The sequence below is a fragment of the Anopheles coluzzii genome, chromosome 2 (genome assembly GCF_943734685.1).
Source record: "Anopheles coluzzii chromosome 2, AcolN3, whole genome shotgun sequence".
NCBI lineage: Eukaryota > Metazoa > Arthropoda > Insecta > Diptera > Culicidae > Anopheles > Anopheles coluzzii.
In genome coordinates this window covers 48,373,378-48,394,546 of record NC_064670.1, presented here as the reverse complement: position 1 = coordinate 48,394,546, position 21,169 = coordinate 48,373,378, and the positions used below count along the sequence as shown (strand labels likewise).

The window sequence follows — 21,169 nt, the reverse complement described above, 5'->3', positions numbered from 1 at the left end:
TTTAACAAACACGATAAGAAAGGATCAATCATTGAAAATAGTGTTTTATATAAATATTTGCATCATGTTAATGAATGGACAATTCAAAACATGATTTTTAGCTCTATGGGGCCCTTCACGATTCTAGTCAGTTTTTTATATGGAGTTTGAAAGTTGGAGGCTGAAATCATGTAAACACTCCATACAAAACCACACAAAAAACTAGCCTGCAACTTTCAGTCTAGATTATTCTAGCCTCAAAGCTAGAATAAGATTCGAGTACCTGCTCGAAAACACGGTGTTGTTTACATTTAACCCAAGGTGCATTAACGAGATCAGGTAGTGGAATCCATAATCAAAGTGTATGTAGTCCAGATGGTCTCATAGCATGTTTTTTATAACCAAATTTGAATATCACTTTTTGACAAGATGAATGAAAACTTTTGTTCAAACAAGCTTTCTGGAGGCTTGACGAATACTCAAAAGACTGTTAAAATCTTCATTCAGAAGCAGAAGCGATAAAAATAAGCCTTTTAAATTCATACACCTTGGGATAATCTCACCTGTATATTATACCCACTTAGATAGTTGCTCAAAAACTGCTATACAATGCAAAAAGCTGACAGGCTGAAATTTCAGCCTACGAACTTAAAACGGAAAGGCACCCTATGTTGGAAAATATATAATAAAACTGAACAGTGTAATTGTGATGGCAGATTTCTTTGGAGACCGGAGAAACTATGTTTAATACCAAACCATTTTTTAGAAAACATGTGAAAAGCAACTAGAGAAAAAAAAGTAAAGAACTGGCAAAATTGTCTACTTTTAACAAACAAGAAACAATCTTTCAGCAATACTAATAGTTTGAGCGTCAAAATGAAAAAGGCCGATAAAGATAAGGAAGAAATATAAAGTTTCAAGAGTCATAAAAGTCATCAGTAGTACGGTTTAGTAGGTGAGAATTAATAAAGTCCTGATATATATAGAAAATTGTCATGATCATGGTAAATAGTAATATACAATTGCCCAATAAAAGTAAAAATATCTCCATAAGTTAATATTAAATTAGTAACTAGAGGCATAAAATAATTTTAACTTAAATTATGTAAGTATTAACAAAAGATGAAGCTAAAACTGATGAAGTGTATGTAGAACTGAGTTAAAAGATAAAAGAAAAATATAAATACAATGGTAATAAAATAAAACTTCATGCCTAAATTAATTCTAATTAATTTAATTAATACCTACTAGTGACTAATATTGGAAAAGGTAACTTGTTACATTTACTACTCAACATATTCTTCTCATGTCTAGTCTTTGTGTTACCCAAGACCAAAAAAATTTAATAAAAAATATTGATTCATCATACGATGGCTTAACTATAATGTTCTACATTGGTTTAACTTTACTCTACAGTTTTAGTAGAAAGGAAAACAATAACTATAACCTCACACAAATCATAAAGGTAGATAAGGGACTTGTCAATACGAATACACATTGGAAGTATTGCATAAAATATTGCGCGTCTGCATTAATCATCGCGATGAGAGTGTTGAGTGTTGGTGCAAAAGCGTAAAAGTAACAGCAAAAATAAACCATCCAACAAAAGCTTGAACACAACGAACTTGAAACCATCTGAATAAAGAATACAAAAAAAAAACATTGTAGTGCCGGTGGAGTACACATTTTATGGTGTGATGCTTTTGTGGGAATCGTCTTATGTTTACATTGTTTTTTGACAAGTATTCGCTTTCGGTTGTCAATTAGTGTTACTGTTTGGTGTCTCACGAACTGACGATTAGACGAAGACGACGGTTGCATTGTCGCACGCGCACACTCCGGATTGTGCTGCCTTGTTTTTCGTTTTATTTTTCTACGTAGTCGGTATAACCATCATTGCCCCCCCCCCCCTGCTTTCATCGGTCGTGCGTTCATAGAATTTAGTTCCACTCCAACACGCACGATATGTCGAGTGGATGATATGATGCTGGGCATTTGGACTGTTGTCGTTATCACCTGACAGAGTTGTTTCCAGAAAAGGTGTCATGGATTTTTCGATTATTCAAACGTTTCGTTGAATTTTCAGCATCACTTCACCGAGGGAGTGGAGGGAAATGTTTGGTGTGAAAGTTCAGGGATCGTGGGACCAGAATCCAAAAATCAAACTCAAAAACGGTTCAAGTATGTTTGGACTCGAAATTATTGCACACGCTAGGATCATAACGTATACTTGCTGTTTGTACAATAAAAAACCGAGATCTTACGGAGCCCAACTTGTTCGAGGCTTATCGTACCGCTTTTGTGTGCAAAGTCTCCTGCATCAATATTTGTGTTGCTTTTCGTGAGAACTTTTTCACATCTCGCAATATGTGAGCCTGGATGGAGTGTATCTTTGTAGGGGAGTCTTGTAGGAACCGGGAGAAATGGCGAATGTACATCGGAACACATAATCGGTGTATGTACAGCGCTTTACCCAGCTGATGAGTTAATTCCACAGCATTAACCTATCGCGATAGAACGTTCTGTTGGATGGCTTAGGGAGTGTCTAGAATTGCGCGTCTGGCCGGATTGTTGACAGGTAGTGGTGCCTGCCATCGTTCCCATTTCCGCGATACGTGGAAGATTGATATTGGTTGAACTTTGACAAACAGTTAAGTTGGAGCACTGGAATCATGCGAGGTAGATGTTTCGCTAGCCCGGATTATCTTGACCTTATTCGCGTTGGTTTGTATGATGCTTCGCTGAATAATGAGCTTGACTCGCTGGAAGTTATTTAGTCAATAGTTTGTTGGTTGTTTGTTCGTCCGCTTGCCGTCGAGAGCCTCTCGGGATTAGTGCCGTTCTGCGAAAAGACCCTTCATCTAACTTCATTAGCTGGAAAGTTTAGTGCAAAATATTCGTTGTTATCCGGTATTCCCCCAAGTGCTCCAGGTGAACGTAATGGATTGTACGTTTCGAGAACATCAACGGTGTGCTAAATACATTCCATACATTCCTAAATGCCCAGGAGCAGGTGTGTTGGCGCGACAACCCTTCGATATAGTTTTAAAGGCACTAGCGTCAGCACCGTTGCCGGTATTGCGCACGTCATGTCTTTGCTGTACAATCAATTACATGTTTTTCACCTCACCACCCGTACACACTTGCCCATCCATGCAACCATCCATCAGTGTCTTTTCGCCGACGCTTGGCGCGGTGGTGGTTCAGGCGTAAACTTTGCTACAATCAAATTATATCATAAACGCCCCCGGGAAAATGTGCACCGCGACGAAGACGCGAATTCATTGCCTCGTGGTAAAGCCCCCTCAGCCCCCGCATGGTATGGCTGACTGGCGGCGTAAATGGATGGTTCATTCTTTCTTCCGGCACCGGCTTCCGGTTGCTGCCTCGTCCTTTTTCTTCCCGAGCTTGTTTCCGAGCAGGGTAGAAATCGGTAGGCAAGGAAAAGACCTAAACAAAAAAAAATCACTGTTGTACTGAATCAGGGGCATGAAGATTCAACCCGTGCTCGATAGGGACAGTGACAGTATGAAAGCAAGAACAATCGCTTGCTCAACCGTGTCTAGGGTCGGTAACTGTCATTCTATCTTGTATCTTGGGTTGGAGGGAGCTTACAGAGCAAGGAAGGGAAACAACTGCCTCTCAAGCGATGCACATCCGTACAATGTTGTACTGACGCAGAGAGAAAGGGAATCTGTGTTGATGACAGGTTCATGTTCTTCCAGTGCGATGGCTGGAAGATGCTTACACTTACCAGTTTCGCTGCAGCACAATAACGCTGGCAACCAAGAGATGTTTTATCTTAATTTGGTCGCTCGCATAAATCCACCCGAACGCGCTCCGTCTAGCTTATAGGGAATGAATATGAGGGGAGGTTGGGTCGACTTGTTAAGGCCATGAAATGGGCTGGCTCAAATGGAAACTATTATTCATACGACCACGCAGAAGGCAAGCTGTACATGGATGCAAACGATACGCCAGGGCTTGACAGCAAAGGCAGCAGCAAAGTATAACGAGCGATGGTCATGTCATCTAATCGCTATACAACTGGAAATTGTGTACTCTTGAAGAAAATTAAAATTACAGCGATTTTTATTCGACGATTGTTTAACAACTGTCTTTTGGACCGCTTAATGAACGACTTTTCTTACTGAGTAAAGCTATGCCCATTTTACCACGTGTTTCGTGCATTAAGAGCACCTTCCTATGTGACAACTTGTGACGGTATCTGACCATCATTCTGGAAATTGATATTCAACTACCTAAAATTTTCTGAACTAGCTTCCCACAATCACATTGATATTCCACAGGAAGCGTTCGTGATGGCTCGGCATGTGGAGCGCATCATCATTCTTCGGGATAAAAATGGTGATTGATGGTGGGTGTCTGCTACGCCAACGGCCAAGTCGTAGAAGATTCATGGTGTACGTTATGCTGCACCATTGCATCCACATACACCTACACACGCACACACACGGATAGTTTCAGATTGTACTACGAGGGCACTTGAATACTTCGAGGAATGTGTCTTCGTACACCGTAACTAACGCAGGTATGCCGGTTGATTGAAAGGCTGTACTATCGATCTAGCGAAGTTTCGCTTTGCCCCGGTCTCGGTCGGATGATGTCTTGGACTACATTTTTTGCGAAAAATTCAGCGCCATGCTTCCATAGAAGAATATTGAACGCAAGAAATGGAATTTTGTTTTTTTCAACGGAACATTTTTGCAATGAAATGTCATGCATGCAAGGGCTTACGGGATTGTTTGGAAGAGTGTGAACAAAGTGCTTGGGTACAGTTGATATATAAAAGTTGGAATTTTCCAGCATGAGCCGGGTTTGTCCCCAGTACGTGGAATACAATGCAACCGTAAGATAAAGGATAGTAGTAGAGATGAATATTAAATACTCACTTTTGTAGCGCAGTAAATATCCTCCTTTGATCTGTTTCCCCACGGTAGCTGAAATGTAGATAGAGAAATAACATGCGTGAAAGCGTATGATATAAATTGTATAAATTTATTCTAGTATCATAAATGATTTAAAAAATATTATGAAAATAAATACATAGCCATTGTGAAGGAGGCTTTTACCAGTAGATAGTTCCGATTCCGATTTAATAAATCCACTACTATATCTATCGAGTTGACGACTGTTCCACGAAACCGGCCCAGAAAGTTCCGGAGTTCCAGAACGAAGATAATACATAAAAAACAATATAAAAAAAAATTGGGGCTAAAATAAAATCATAAACTTTGATAAACAGGAAGAAAACACAAGGAGGTAAAAAGGAATATTAGGAAGACGGATGCAATGTAAGAGCACCAGAGCGGAAAGAACTAAAGGAGGAGTTGAAGTCGAAAAGATAATGATAGTAGTTAAACCATCTGAAACAGGATAGAAAAGGTTCATTATGACAATACGATGTATGTCGTGTTTCCACGTCTAGAGGAGGACGGCGACGGAGGCCACGGAAAGGTACATATAGACAAATAGAGGCAAGCAAATCGGGAGCATCAATAGAGGAAGCTTCAGTGGCCAATGGTTCAGTGAATTCAGAACATACATCAATTACACATGTTTTGTTTTAAAGATGAACATATCATGGTCTACGCATTTTACTATGCTTTTCACTATAGTAATTACTATGAAAACTTTTCATTTTTTCAAATCTCTCAAATTTCTAATCAATCAAGTTCATGGCAGAGATTATCTTCTAAACTATATAATTTAGGTTACTTTCTAAACGACTATTATCTTAAAATAACTATAACCAAAAATCTTGCCTCTATCTCGTCTTGTTAAGTCTTAATAGTTATCAAATAAATGAACAAATGGGCTGGAAATGGTTAAAGAAATGCTAAATTCTCCCAGTCCGAGTCCCATTTTCATGCAACTGTCAAAGTACAAAATTTATAATAGAGTTAGTTTTAGATTATTTGTCGAATTTAAGTTTATAAAATACGATAAAGCTAAAGGTAACATGTATTTTGTCTTCCAATTAGAAAATATAATTGATTCCTAGTAATCTGCTCGTATATGTTCAAATTTTAGAAAACAAAAACATGTTAGTTATAAAAAATTACTCTCCGATCATCAACGTTATAATTACAATTAAACGTTGTAATATAATTACAAAAATGGCTGGAAAATAAACGGAACAATGATTAGTTTCAGATTTGATCTAAAAAAAGATTATAATTAAAATTTAGATTCATTCATTGATTGTTTGTGCTGTGCTGTGTAGCTTTATTTGCAATTAAAACGAAAATATGTAATTTAATCCAATAAGAAATCAATTGATTTTATTGATTGATTCCCACGAAATAATTATGATATAAGTGCCATTGCAAGAAATGCACAGTATTGCTAATTTTAGCAATACTTGTTAAACGTGTATTGGAACAAGGTATAAATCGAACAATTTCCGGAGTGTTTGATTTCCACGAAACTCGATGAAATATTGATCGTAATTGATTTTGCGTAATTTGGAGCATTTCTGATTTCTTTCTACGCCTTCGAATATTACATACTTATTCCGTCAATCATGTTGGTCCGTATTTTTTGCGCTTATTATCACAGGTAACGTAATAATTAATTTTTGACGAAAAAATGAAAAGCAAAACAAAGCGTAGCGCAGCAAAAAGGTGGGAAAGAAACGCGCACCATTGCGGGTGGCGTCCTGTGGGAGTCTGTAAATCACCAACGCCACAAACAATCTCATTAAAGTTGGTAGCTCTCCTTTAAGCTTCGTGGCTTAGGATGTCAACGGCAGCGATACTAGCTATGTTGCCAGCAAATGAATAAAAATGTTTCAAATGAGATGGCATAACGCAGAGGCGTTGGCAGCACCATTACCAAACCAAACGCGAAAACAAAACAAAGTGAATTCGTACAATTTTACTAAAACCAAAACGCAAAAAAACATTATTCAAGTGACGTGAAATTCCCATCCTTCCCTTCCATCAGCAGCTTAGTAGTATAGGAAAAGGCCCCAGTTGGCTATGGAAAATTGCGAAAATGTTGTAGCAAAGTCCTCGGTCAAGTTTGGGACACATCGTTTCGTCACGCAGTTGTAATGGTCAAGCGTCGGTGTTCACTCATTCCGCTCGATATGGTGAAGGTTTGGTAGTTGTCCGTGTTCGCCAGTTGATGTACGTTCGCTCATAATATTTTCATAACACTGTTTCGTGTCCTTCACGGACTGTGATGGATAGCGCGCCGGAGGAATGAAACGAGGGCAGTTCAATTTACATTAATTAGATATGAACTTTTCACATATTTTTAACGTGTGCTTGCGCGGGGACTTCGACGTGCCCGCGCGGTCTGAGCTGGTCGGCATTATTTGTATTGAAAGAGTCACATGAATTATATGGCTTGTGAAAATGTTTTATAAAATGAAATGGAATGATAAATGGCCAGTTGCACAAGCTTCAAACACTTTTTTGACTTTCTCCCGATGAAGAATTCCATTGCTTTTAACGAAAGATTTCATATTTTTATTTGTGTTATCAATCCTGTTATTTGTGTTATTGCTTCTTATGCTCAGTATAAAGAACCAACGTGGTCAAATCAAGCTTCCTATGCTATGTACCACACCACTAAATGTTCTGTTCTAGCTAGGGTCTGTAAAGGAATTGAATCCGTCCTGTGTTGTAGAAACAGGCCCGCCTATCGATATTGTAATATAAATGTGGGAGTGAGCGGGTCCGATGGTAGTAGGAGAGAGAAGAGCAAGAGATATAATGCTATAAAGATCGGCATAATGAGTTACGATCATTGCGAACACATACACTTGTACAATCCACATTGAACTTACAAAAAACGAACTATCTTCCCCACATAAATATATGAAATATTTCAGAAGTAAGTTAACCCAATGCATAGCAAAGAATGGATTAATTTTATTGTTTCTTTTTTATGTATTATATCTTATTTAATCTATTTATATGTTTATAAACATAACATAAGCAAAATAATAATTAGTCCCAATTTGCTGGGTTGGAATGATTTATGAAAAACTCAAAGTACGAACGTCAAAACATCAAACCTTTATTTAAGATGTGCATCATGGGATGTTTTATGATTTATCAAGCTGTTGCTTTCGCTTCCCATTAGGTAATCACGTTTTCGTTTGACAACCTAATATGAAACGTGATCGAACTACTTAGCAACTGTGACTACAATAGCAGTGATGCCAAACTTGTTTTGGGGTCGCGGGCCGGTTTACGATTAAAAATATTCCCGCGGGCCGCAGTTGAGCATAGGGATGAGAGTGAGGAGTTGGTAGAGCTTGAGTAACAAACGTGACGTAAGAAAACATGTAAACAATATAGGAAACTAGCTGGCCTAGTAAACCTTGTTTTACCCAACATAGTATTAGTTGACGATTAAGTATTACAAGTTGTAAATACAGGTATTTGAATACACATTTCTTTTTCTGTATGTGTTCATATCATTGACTTTTATCAAACAAACTAGCTGATTTATCCGGTTTCACACGGGATAAAATTGATGTCTCGTTTTAATTAAAAATAGAAGAATATGCAATCCAACGAGTACAAAAACAATGATTACAATGATTACAGTGATTTTATCTTCGATTCTTCTTAACTGTCGTAATAAGCGTAGGTAATTAAGATCTGTTATGGCAATCATCCGTTTGGATACCACTGAGGTTTTGGTTTACCACGGAGTTTATTGGACCCATATATCATGTGTAGAATTCAACAGTTGAACGCTTTTTAGTTGGCATGCTTTTAAGTTCAACGCTCGATAGTTGACTGAGAGTTCAATTAAAAAGCATGCGTTTGTATGGAAAACCCGGTTTTTGAAAAATTCACAAAAATCCTGCCGAGAAAAATTTCAGAAATTTGTTGTATGAAGAAACATGCCATCTAAAAAGCACATATCCAATAATCGGTAGGGAATCGAAACTCAACCAGTGAGTTCAGACTGTGTAGATAAAAAACTGCTCGTCATTCAATAGCACCGTTGCCAGACCGACTGAAAAAAACACTGTAATGAAAAACGTCGTATACACTTGCGAGTTGAACGGTAAATTTCAGTAACCAAAAATGTGAACGGTATTTTATAATACGAATATCGAAGCAAGTAAACTTGCTCGTTTGAAACGTAAAAGTGCAAATATGTCAAAGTGAAATAACAAATCTTTTTTGTTTTCATTATTCTCAGATAACTAAAACATACCATCTCTGCTTTTTCACTTGGGATATTTGTGACAGCATCGTACACCGCAAGGCTTCCCGCTGATTATCGCAAGGGTTGCGAGTAGTATGTCCTGCTGGAATTTTTTCAAGTTTTAGCTTTTATTTATTTTTTATCTAAATAATTTTTATTCTTCACTGTGATTCGTCAAAATGATTACTAACAGCCTTTTTGTGGACGTGGCAAGGAAAAATATAACATTTCAAGTCATTAGCAGGCTATAATTTGCTCTAATGCAGGATATAATATGCTGTGCTCTTATTATAACTGCTAAACTATGGTCGAAAAAACTTCTTACTCTCACAACCTGCTTTCATGCGAGGTCACTGGTGCTATAACGCTATCGCGATTGCGAGGCCTCATGCGAGCTCGCAAACTGCTCGAATTTGTTTTGCGGGTTTTCAACGCCAGTGTAAACCGCACTTCACACCGAGTGTCAAAGTGCTGTATACAACAACAACAATCTTGTCCTTTGTATGGGAGTTAGAAAATTGTAATTAAAATAAGTTTAGTGCAACGTCTGAAAATGATGTGAGTCTTAAAACCTATTCTCATACCACCATAAGGTGTGTGCAAAGTTTCGTTGAAAATGGTCCAGCCGTTTTGGAGGTTGCTGGCAACAAACACCGTGACACCAGATTTTTTATATGATTATAGCTCATAATTATAGCACTACATCGGCCAATATAAGCTAGCTATGTGGCTATTTTGTTCAAAGAGAATATCCGTCTTTCAGTCGATTTCACAAAATTCACATTAAAAAAATTACCTGATGTTTTGTTGAAAGTGATATTTTGATACATGTTTTGCGATTTGTCTAGAAAGCCCTAAAGTCTGAAAATGGGTGAAAATATGAGAACATTGACTTTACAGTGTCGCCGCAAATGAACTAATAACAACACATGCTACATGCCTACTTTACGATTACCTAACCAAATATGTCCCTATTAGTAATTTATTCTAGTCTCCACCAATCGAACTACTTAAACTGAAAGTTGAAACCTCCTCTTTAAGTGGATCAACATAAGCAAACCCGTTTTTATAATCTCATAACCTACAATCTATTTATAGTTCATGCTAAGAACTGCATTACGTTTGCAAATAACACTCGCACTTACGAAACATTAATAGCACTTTTATTAATAGTATTTCATGAGTTAGCATACACAATTAGACACCTCTATCGGTCAAACTCGAACTGTGATGTCCAAATAAATAGATGAACTTTTTTTTAAATGGCCGATGACCCCGAACGACAAGAAGTAACAAATGGTGGTGGAAATGAAGACCGATGTCACTACATCGATGCGTTCATGGTCGGGATGCAACCGGCCAAACAGTGAAATAGTACCTGCGTAACATAAACATACAAGTCAGGAAGCAAAAAATGCGTGAATAGGCTTCGCAGGGGCAAGCAATGACGCCAAAACTCAATGCAATAATTTTGAGGAAAATTCGTCGGAATTTCAAAAAGCCACCATAATACGCTAACTTCCAAATCCCTCAGCTGCATCCCATCAAAATTTTTGATACCAATATGATGCAAACGCTCTATTTCAAAAATTTTGTCACAAAAAATGAGAAGGAATTGACAAAAATCAAAGGCAGATCTTAAAAACATGCCTACACGCATGTCTTCGCCATGGTGAACATTCAGGATAACTGACAAAAGGCCCGCAGCGTTGTTTGACATACCTGCTAAATAGCATCGAAAAGTGTATAATTTAAAAAAATGGTGTCACTGTATTTTAAATTTCAAAATTCCACTTCAAATGGATAATGATAAATAGTTTACGAGTTATGCAGGTAGCTGTATGGTGGAAAATGGAAAAAAAGAAAATGGAATGGAAAATTGCTCGACGAATGTAGTAGTTATTTATACGGAAAATGGTTCAGCTGTGAAAAATGAAGTTTGTAGGATACTTTTGTTTCTGCGATTCAATTTATCTGAAAACATGCGATTAAATGTGACAGTGCTGCGTCATGCAACACTTTCCGTTTGATTGGTGAAAAGAGCAGGAGGCGCGTTGTTAGTCCTATTTGGCCCAGACGATTTAATCTTGTTTTGCTATTAGGGCTGGAACTGGAAAATGCTTTGAATGCTTAATGTCAAAGCGACCGTCACTCTGCATATGGGAAAAGAACGGAACGAAGGGAATGACGTGCGGTTAAAAAATGCAATTTTCATGTTCTATTTATCTGCTTTACAGTCCATTTTCAGACTCCAGCATGAACTACCACATCGTTCTGTGCCTTATGCACCGTGTAATTCGGTATGGCGTGACAGGGTGGTATGGAAAGGGATAATGCAAAAAAGGAAAAGATGAAAAAAGACTTCCATCACGAAGGCTAACGATGCTGATAGCAACGGTAAACGTTAAAGAAGCTGTAAGTAGATCAAATGAAAAATAAGAAAAATTGGAAAATGGAAAATGGAACCTTGATGAAAGTGGATTGCTTTCAGCAGTTTGCAAAAACTAGTTACACGGAAGTTTTCTTGAATTTTTGTTTCATTTTATTGTGCAGCATCAATGGGTACCTCATCAGCGGAAATTTGAAAAGTTTATTAACCCATGTCCGAGGTTAGTGAGCTAAGGCAGGTGAAAGTTTACATTTAGCCATTGTTATGGCTAAAAACATTCCACTAGCTTTAGCATGGAACAATCGTACTTTTGAAACATACAGGGTTCCAACAAATAATGGAATAATTAAATTGCTTAGGGGAATGTTTTAACCGAATAGTGGAATTTTGCGAGCATACAGTAGAGCTGCCATTGGACTGTGGTAGCCTCTCGAAACAGCTTCTAAGTGATGGTGATTTCTAAAACAAAATCTTTTTCAGTTGTGTTTGCGTGGCATTCATCTGTATATATGATAAACTAAATTAGTCCTGCAGCTTAGTCATAATTAAAATTAAACTAAAATGTGTTGGGATATTTACAGCAGCTACCAGAATCTAATGACAGCTCCTTAGCATGGTTTCAAAATACCCCTATTCGGTTGAAACATTCCATTATATTATTGCAAACCTCCACAGTATGCTTGCACAATTTCACTGTTTCACTATCGATTTGCAACATTCCCTAAGCCACCGGTTGGAAAACTTTTGATGTAAAGGACCAAATTCAGAGAATGAACTCGAGGCACGGATTAGAAAAATGTATTTTTTATAGTTTCCGCATAACTTATAACATTAAAAAAATTATAATCAAAAAAATTGGTTAATGATTCGAAGTGATTATATCATTTAAGCATGGTTCAGCATTGGTTGTAGTGAATGTAGGCTTATAGCGAAATGCGTATAGCGCGTTCGAGTGTGGTATGCGAAGGTGGAAGTATCGCGATGGCGAAAGGATGAAGGAAAACTATAAATATAGGCGAGAGATGCGCTCTGGCCTCTTTCACAGAAAACCATGGAATAATCCGACTATTTTTTTTTGGGAAGCAGGTGCTTTTGCATCATTGGTAATTCATATTATTAAAACTAATTGTAATGATTCATCAGTCTAGGATCGGAAATAGTGTGCGCGAATGTGTGATCAGTCAAAACAACAAAGAAAGAGCAATATCGCAATATTTATTAGGTCCTCCTCCTATGTCGAAAAAATGGGGGTTTGAAATGGGGTTCTTAACGGCTTAAAAATAAATCGAAACAAACGTACTTTTTTTATTCAGTAGGGATCAAATGTACATTAAAATAGTTTCAAAATGCTTTACGATTAAATAATGTCATGACAGATAAATCGATAACGGATTTCTTATGAAAAAGCTATTTTTTTAATATTCTAGTCTGTTTTCAAATGCTTTTCTTATCATCGTCTAGAAATAATGTAATTAATACATACTGCCGATCGTTGTCCTAAGCGATTGAACTATTCCATCATATGATTCGCAACCCTGTAAAACCTTTCTTACTGAAATGTGGTAATGAACAACAACTTCAAAAATGTTGTATAAGCTTAATGAACGGCCCATTATAAAACTAAATGAAAAAATAACTACAGTTATGCAGTATGTGCTATTGTATTTTGTGACACGTTATTTACGAATTTTGGTTTATGCCATAAATAATAACTTCTGTTCAAAAGAGGTACACCGTTGTAGCAGGGACATACTCATAAAAGGAAAAATAAAATTCAAAAACTTTTTTATACTTACAGTTGCAACTTTTGCAGGTTACTGAAAAGAGAGAAAAAGAAGACAAAAAAACTGTTATACGTGACATTCAAGATTGATTACAGTTATGGTTGAAAGCTAACGTAAGTTGGTTCATCAGGCCATGCTTGTTCGACGGGAATGAAACAGATGGTCCAACTATAGCTAAACCAGGATAAATTCGGCTAATTTGGGGTAAACACCCACCTCCAAATCCTCCTTCTTCCCACTCTTTTTTTTGCACACATTCCGAATCAGTTTGGATCCAAATGCTGCTTCAACGGTGTAATTAAATCGTAGGACTAAAACTTTGGTCGCACGTCGCTTTTTAGCGGGTTCGTTTTGGTCTAAAGTTGCTACTGCTCCGTTTTGATAGTTTGCTAGCGCAGTAAAACATTATGCGGCGACATAATGTCTGTTCGGTCGCAGGAAAAGTCGTATCTTCATGTCCCCGAAATGTGGTAAAGCGTAACATAAACCGGCAGCAAGCAAATGCAAATGAGCTATCTCACCCGTTTCAGTGCACGGGATGGAACCGTAATGGGATTGGCAGGAGAAGGGAAAATGTAGGGAAAAGTGTCATCATTTGTTGTACCCGATTTGTCTGCTGTATGGTGCGGCGAGGGGGGAGTGATGCTTTTGAAAACATGGCTGAATTCGTTAGCTGTTATGACCATGGCCCATTACATATTATAGGCTATTTGACGCTTGTGTTCTCCAGCGGAGCATCCTATGACCCCGGAGACAGCGTGTGTTGTGCTATAAATATGCATACCAAGGCGCGGCTGGAATGTGAAATATTTGCAATCAAATCGTTCCTCAAATATACTACAACGTCTAAAATACACAAAATATGCACAAAATACACGACTCCAAAGACGTGCGTAGCCAATTTAGGAAAGCCTTGCGTACACTACACTGTCTCCGGAAGTTGCTTGAAACAAGCGAACTTACGCGAGCGAAAGCGAAGGACCGTTGTGGGCGTTGTTGCGATTGTGTGGAATAAAAAATGACCAACAGTCGCGTTCGCGCCGTTTCATTCATTGCAAACAGTGTCGTCCAATCGAAACTCTTATCCCTTTCGCGCAAGGAATAATTCTCAGCCACGCTCGAGCGCTCTAGGAAGGGCTGGTGAAGATATTCTACGTGGCGACGGTACCGTTTAGAAGTGGCAAAACACTCGGTAAACATTTGGCACTGTTTTAGTATGCAGGATGGGAAATGGGTATCATTTTGAAATTTTCGTACTGTTCGTACTGCTACTGTTTTTTTGTGCGTACCCTCGGAAGACCCGTTTTTCCATTTCGACGCCTGTTTCCTCGGTTCGGATTTGAGCATGAACAAGAGTGTGCCTGGGCAAAAAGGTAAAGCTTTCGGGGCAAGCTTTCCCTTAGTTCTTGGCAAATATTTTGCGTGCTTCTTTCGGGTTTTTTTTGGAAAAATGTACAAGAAACGCGTAAGAAAAAACCAAACAAAAAATGTAACGAGTGAGCTTGATCATTGAAGAGTTGGTCAGGGGTGAAAGAACCGGTAGAAAGCGTTCCGTTAGGAATTTTTGACAAGGTCAAAGCGGTACGATCCTAGCGTACCTTAGCAAACAAGTGAAAAATTGAAATCTTTATTTTACCGTAAAATAAGCATCAGCCCGCCACGCCTAGAACGATACGTTGATAGGGAAATGCCACTAGTGTGAGGTATTGAGTGTTTTAGGTTAATTTAAAAGGGCAAAAAATCATAGGGCATTCTATCTAGGATTAATATGGTTTGTTGCATGTTGCTCAAAAAGCAACCAGTTATACAAAAATGTATATCACACGATATCCTTACTGAAGATGAGGTGAACATTTTAAATATTTTTTACTAAATTTATTTGTATTTTTTTCTTCTCAAAACATATATCTTCACACAATTTATGCTGTGGCCCTTTTTGTATGGGCGTTGTGGAACGTTTTACCTTCATGCTATTTATTTTATCTTAATTTACAGCTCTGTTTATCCTGTGTATCAATTATACATCATGTGTTCACACGAGTTTCATTTCCGTAAGGACCCTGCAACGTGGACTAATAAATCAATTGTGGAGTACTTATAAGAAGTTTGTGTAGACTGGCTAAATCGAAGGTGTCATTACGTCAGAAATAAGAGGAATGAATAATTTAATTATCAATAAATAAATGTCAAAACTACAATCGTTATATCGATTGATAAGCAAATTTTGATATTATTGGTTATGCGATTTGAATTAAAAAATTTTGGGATATAGTTTAAGAAACTTATCAAAACGATGAAGATGATTACGATGACTAAAAAGCAACCGTAACTATTTTGCATAAAACGCAGACGTGGAATAGACGTGGAAATATTGGCATTTTGTACTCAATATATGAATGGACCATATTTATGTTTAAGTATGGCCGTCATTGACTTCTGCAAAATAAGTTCGAAATCGAAATCTGCGATACAACAAAACTTTCGATGTCTGCCTTGACCACATTAACAATTACTTACACGATGCAGTGTTATCGATAAACCGATAATGTAATAAATTGAGTGTGCTACTTAGGCACGACATCCTCAAGTCTTTCCTCCTTATCAAGTAAAGCCTCGGTCACGGTACTAGTTCACGAAACGATTTCCACTTCGAAAAGACCGAGAAAAGATCTTGCTGCGATATATTTTTGTAAAGCACAGCCATGCTTCAAAATCAGCGAGAGTTCGAGGTGCAAGTACTGTGTTCATTAGCATATTGCAAGCTATCAAAGGAGGTTTTCAGCATGAGTAGTAGCTTTGTTCGAAAAATTGCTTTGTAAGTGATTGTGTAGTTTGTACGTATCCCCTACACAACGGAATGGCTGTGTGTTTGGTCCTCAAGCATGGCCCAACTGTTCAACAGCTAGCAAGAGATTGTTCAAAAGCTACTCGAAAAACAATCGACAGATCGTAATCAACTGAACCTGCTCTGATATGCTACTGTGTGATACGGGAAACGAATATCCGTATATCCGGCTCTTCGGACGGAGGGTAAGCTGCTGGGATCTGCTCTCCCCAATACGCTCCGTAACGTGGTTTCTGTTTAAAGATATTCCTGTTTTCCTATACCGCTCAGTTCATTAACATTCTCATACTTTGAACATCAATCGATGGCTGGATGGTGATGGTGTGTGTGCGTTTGTGTTGAGATCGTAGTAAAGATCGCTTTACTGACACAGTGAGGTTGGATTGGTCCATTCCTTTTGAAATGCCTTCGGTTGCGCTGGTTGATTATGCAAAACCAATCAACCAGCCATCGGCAACCCTGCATCCCTGGTCAGTACTTCTCGGGTCAGCCTGCGAGCCAATCGCTCGTAGCAAAGTCGGAGAGCTTTAGCTCCACCACAGCCCATGGCCTCGGATTTGCAGCCCAGCACGGGAGGGATACTGGTGGCTGAGCTGTAATTACTTCATTCAAAGTCGCTCATCCGAAAAGTGGTCGTTTCGTCGTTTCAAAGCAGCGAGCACCCAAACGCTACCGGCGGCGATTGGGCTACGATTCGGTATCGGGCAATCGGAAACAGATTTGTTTTACTGATCGACACACCTGTATCGGTAGCATTTGGAAATACTTCCAAGGTTCAGGTTCGTTCCCAGAAAGCACGGATTTTCACCCATGTCCTAAAGTAGTTCCAGGTAAGGTAACAGTCTGAGCAAGCTTATGCCTATCATCTTCACACCATTATATCATTTGTGCGGGGCTGGTGGAAACATTGAAAAGGATGAGGATATGGCTAACGAGACAATTTAGTAAGCATATGTTATGTTGTGAGGTTTCCAAGAAACATGATAATGTTACGAACGACACGGCGATTTTCGGACAAAAAATTAGCTAAAAGTCCTGAGAAACCTTGTCGAGATTCCGAACCACAATTATCCCACCACCGCTGGGAGGCTATATGAAAGGATCGGTTACACGTTACATATTACACCGCGGTTAACCACAACGTTGTGAGTGGCGATGCTTGACGAAACAGATTATCTCATACTAAAGTGGTTGGGTGGAGAGGTAATGGATGCTCTGGACAGATAATGCAATCATCCCGGCAGCAAATAATAAAAGCCGAGTGCGTTTGCTAGTGCGTTTGTATTGATTGATTCGAAATCCGACGAGATGAAAGGCAGTGGTCACTCGGGAAGAAAGAAGCAAAACGCATCAACCACTAATTTTCAATACACCACCAAATGTGGCATTAAAGCTTTTGCTGATCCTTCTTTTACAGCACAGCAATTCGCTATTGGTATGTGGTTGGATAAAAGTATGTTCAGATTTGCGCTTGCGGTTCTATGCTAATATGCTGCCGTACTTTTCAGTTTAGGCCGCCCTAGCATGCAGGACTGTATGCTCGTTTGCACCCACAAGAAGTAGCTTCGAGAAAAAACGAGATGAGACGCCGTTTTTGCTACACTTTCAGCCACTGGAGCGTAAAATGACCCTCGCTTGGATGGTTCCTGACGATTGCTTGCCATCCTGCTTGAGACGGCATTATGCTAACCCGTGCGTTTGTGTATGCGTGCGTGTGTCTTCAGAAGATTCAAGGCAATTCGAACTGCATGTTTGTTACCCGTTGGAAAAGTTGTATCCTCGCTTTGGTTGCATGCATGCATCTTCTTATGCGTCCTCCGTGAAAACCGGCTGCTTGAATCAACGTAGCTTCCGCAAATGGCAGCATCATTGAGGCTGCTTACCGAGCTGGAAGTAGGTCAGGGCAGGGAAAGTGCGCTCAGCTCCAAAGTTCGTTGTGCAAAAGTTTTTTCCCATTGTCAAAGTACGTTGCCTGAAGTGATGGAAAGCGGGTTGGGCTACGAGCGCGGCTCGATAAAACGATTTTTATGCCGTATTCACTGGAAGGCACGTGGCCGGGCGGCTAAGCACACTCGGAAATCAATCCAGCACAATCGGTGGCAACGGAGTGAAACAATTGCACGTAATGAACTGCTGAAAACATTCAACAGAAAGGGATCAAAATGGGCTGAAGATGCTAAGGAAGATGTTAAGGTAGAACTGAATAATGGCATTCGTGTTGCGCCCGGCAGAAGAAGAAATCGAAGCCACTTTCGAGCGTACAGTGGAAGCTCATACATAATATTTTACAAAGCTTTGTACGGTCCTTTTCACTGTGTCACCGTCCGAGCTGGAAGCCGAAAGACGTTTTCTGTGAGTGGTTATCAAAACATGTTAGTCCTTCAGTCCCTCTTCCTCGCTGTGATTCCTTTTTTTTCATTCTTTTCCGCTCAGGAGCTTAGAAATGTTGTTGCTGCCCAAGCGACTAGGAATTTTTCCGAAAAAATGCAACGCAAAAGTGGCCCAGCATGATGTATTGTGGTGTCTGAGAACAATAACCAGCAAAAAACACCCTATTCCACAATGCTGTCCATTTTGGGACTTTATACCGCAGGGAAGTGGGAAACGCAACGCGGTCAACGTAAGCTAATAACACCGGCCGACTTTGCTGATTCATAGCAATTATTTCTGGCTGCGTACAGTGCAGAAATGGCCGGCCCGTGGACATTTTAAACATGATTTCGCTTCTACGCCCTGCTGTTCTGCGCCCGTATGAATTCTTACCGCCCCCGGGAGAAAGGTGGAAACAAATGGTCTCGTGGAAACTCAATGATGTGGTGGTGGATATTGTTTTTTTTTGTTTCGTCCGTTGGTTAGTAGCGGGACTTTTCGTTGGCGAACAGTTTGACGTACACTCGCCATCTCTGTGTGCGCATGCAGAGGAAGCTTATGCAAAAAAAAAACAAACACCATAGAAAAAAGTAACTTTCATTATCTTCTGCTCATCGGAGGATACTGTTGTAAAAATCAACGCCATCGTAAAGATGAAAGTTTTGTAATCTGCTTGCCAGCCCATGTTTTCAACGGCAGACCAACGGACGACGGTCCACACAGGTATGTGGAACATTTTCATGATTCACATTACAAAAAAAAAAACATTTTTAAACCGCGAACCGTATTCCGTGTGCGTGAGTGAGTGAGTTTGTATGTATTTCTTGATGCTCATAAGATGCGAAGTCAAAAATGTAATTTTGTATCGTTTACAACAAAAGCAAAGCCTGATTGTTTTGCTCAAAACGCAGGTGTATCTAAAACGTCCCTTTTTCATACCCTTAACCGTTGAGCATTTTTTTGTTTTGCTTTTCGCACCGTAGTCGTCCGTTTAAGTGTTTATGCTTTGGTTCCGAGCTGGTAAAAAAAAAAACTGGTTGCTCGCGTGTGCGGTATGACCGCTGTTACTCTTGGGATGCGTGCCGGGTTCGCTTTCAGCTATCGACCTGCCCGGTAAAAGGTGGCTGTAAAAGGCTTTTCTTTTCCGCCGAAAGCTCTGATCAAATAAAAGACAAAATCTTAGGAAATATTAATGAGAGTATAAATTCTTGGCCGTGCTTCTCGGTTGTTTTTTTTTGTTTCTCGGTTTAAAGTCATAAGAATCGTTGCCTTAAAGAAAGAGGAAAAGATTTTTTTTTGGTATCTCATATCCAGCAAATAATGCATTGTGTTCCCGAGAGTGCTTTGCGAAAATGCGAGTAAAAGTTTTTGGCCCCTCATTGGTCCCTAGGGCAGCTTTGGCCGTCGAGCTTGGCTTGTTGCCTTGCCATCCCATCCCGAAGGACAGCTTTGTTTTATTTTTGCGCTGCGTTGAAGTTATTGGAAAATGTTTTTAATCCAATGCAACTCGGAAAGCGAATGAAGAAAGCAAAGAAAACATTTACTCAATGTAAGAATAGTGTGCTTTTCAAGCATATTGAATGAATGAGAAAGAGAGAGAGAGAGAGATAGAGAGAGAGAGAGAGAGAGAGAGAGATAGAGAGAGAGAGAGAGAGAGAAAGAGAGAGAGAGCGAGAGAGAAAGAGAGAGCGAGAGAGAAAGAGAGAAATGAAAAAAATAGCAACTAAAAATCAAAACGTTTTGGAACGATTTGCCTTTTACCGGCAGCCTGAAAAACTGCAAAACAAAATGAAAACAGAAATCAACAACAGCAAAAACAGGGATTTCATTGAAAAGTTGGCACAACATTCACGTTCTGTTCCATTAACGGTTTGCGACAGTTTGCCAGTACATCTAGAAATGTGCTAGCTTTTCATCGTATTTCCTGCACGCGGCTGTAAAGGAACGCTTGCTTTCGATCAAGGAATGGATAGCAGGAAGCAAGCGGAAATGATTCTTTGTCGCATGTTTAGAGCACGAGACGGCAGAACAAAACATCTCTAATGGATGACAAAATAATGACTATGTCAGTTTTTTTGTTTCTGCTTTTTTGCGTCCGCAAGGACATGAAATGGCAGAGCAACGAAAAAAGAGAATCGAAAAGCGCATTTGTGTGAGTGTACAGTAGTTAAGCAAAAGGAGACTACATGTTGCTAGAAAGCAGCAAACTAGACAAAACCAGTGCAACAAGTTTTGTGTTGCAAGTGCAGCGGACACTTTGTTTTTTTTCGCAAGTGCCATTATTTGATACATCAAGGTAAACATTTCGTCGTTGTTTGTTTCTTGCGCAGCAGGAAAAAAGAAAACCTTTGCGATGCTGGGACGAAAATTATAAGTGCAATTTTATAACCAATCCTTGCTGTTACGGACCATCGCCCACGCTCGGTCACAGGCAAGATGGCGACCAAACGATTATAGAATCGTGCGCATGTGAAACAACGATTACGTTCACGTGCGTACAAGCACGGGAGACGGGAAACGAAAATACGATCCACTAACAAGATCGGAAGTGCTTTCTCACCCCGAACGGCACCATGATGTGGGTAAGTTATGGTAGCGTTT

General features: G+C 39.2%; 1 protein-coding gene across 1 annotated transcript in view; it reads right to left on the bottom strand.

Moving 5' to 3' along the window:
• LOC120950789 (uncharacterized) overlaps window positions 1-21,169 on the bottom strand; it is a 50,690-nt gene that overhangs the window by 27,421 nt on the left and 2,100 nt on the right. Inside the window, exons 2-3 of the mRNA XM_040369087.2 lie at window positions 13,366-13,386; window positions 4,893-4,940 (exon numbers count right to left, since the gene is read on the bottom strand). Coding sequence (XP_040225021.1) covers window positions 4,893-4,940; window positions 13,366-13,386 — 69 coding nt within the window. The remainder of the gene's footprint in view (window positions 1-4,892; window positions 4,941-13,365; window positions 13,387-21,169) is intronic.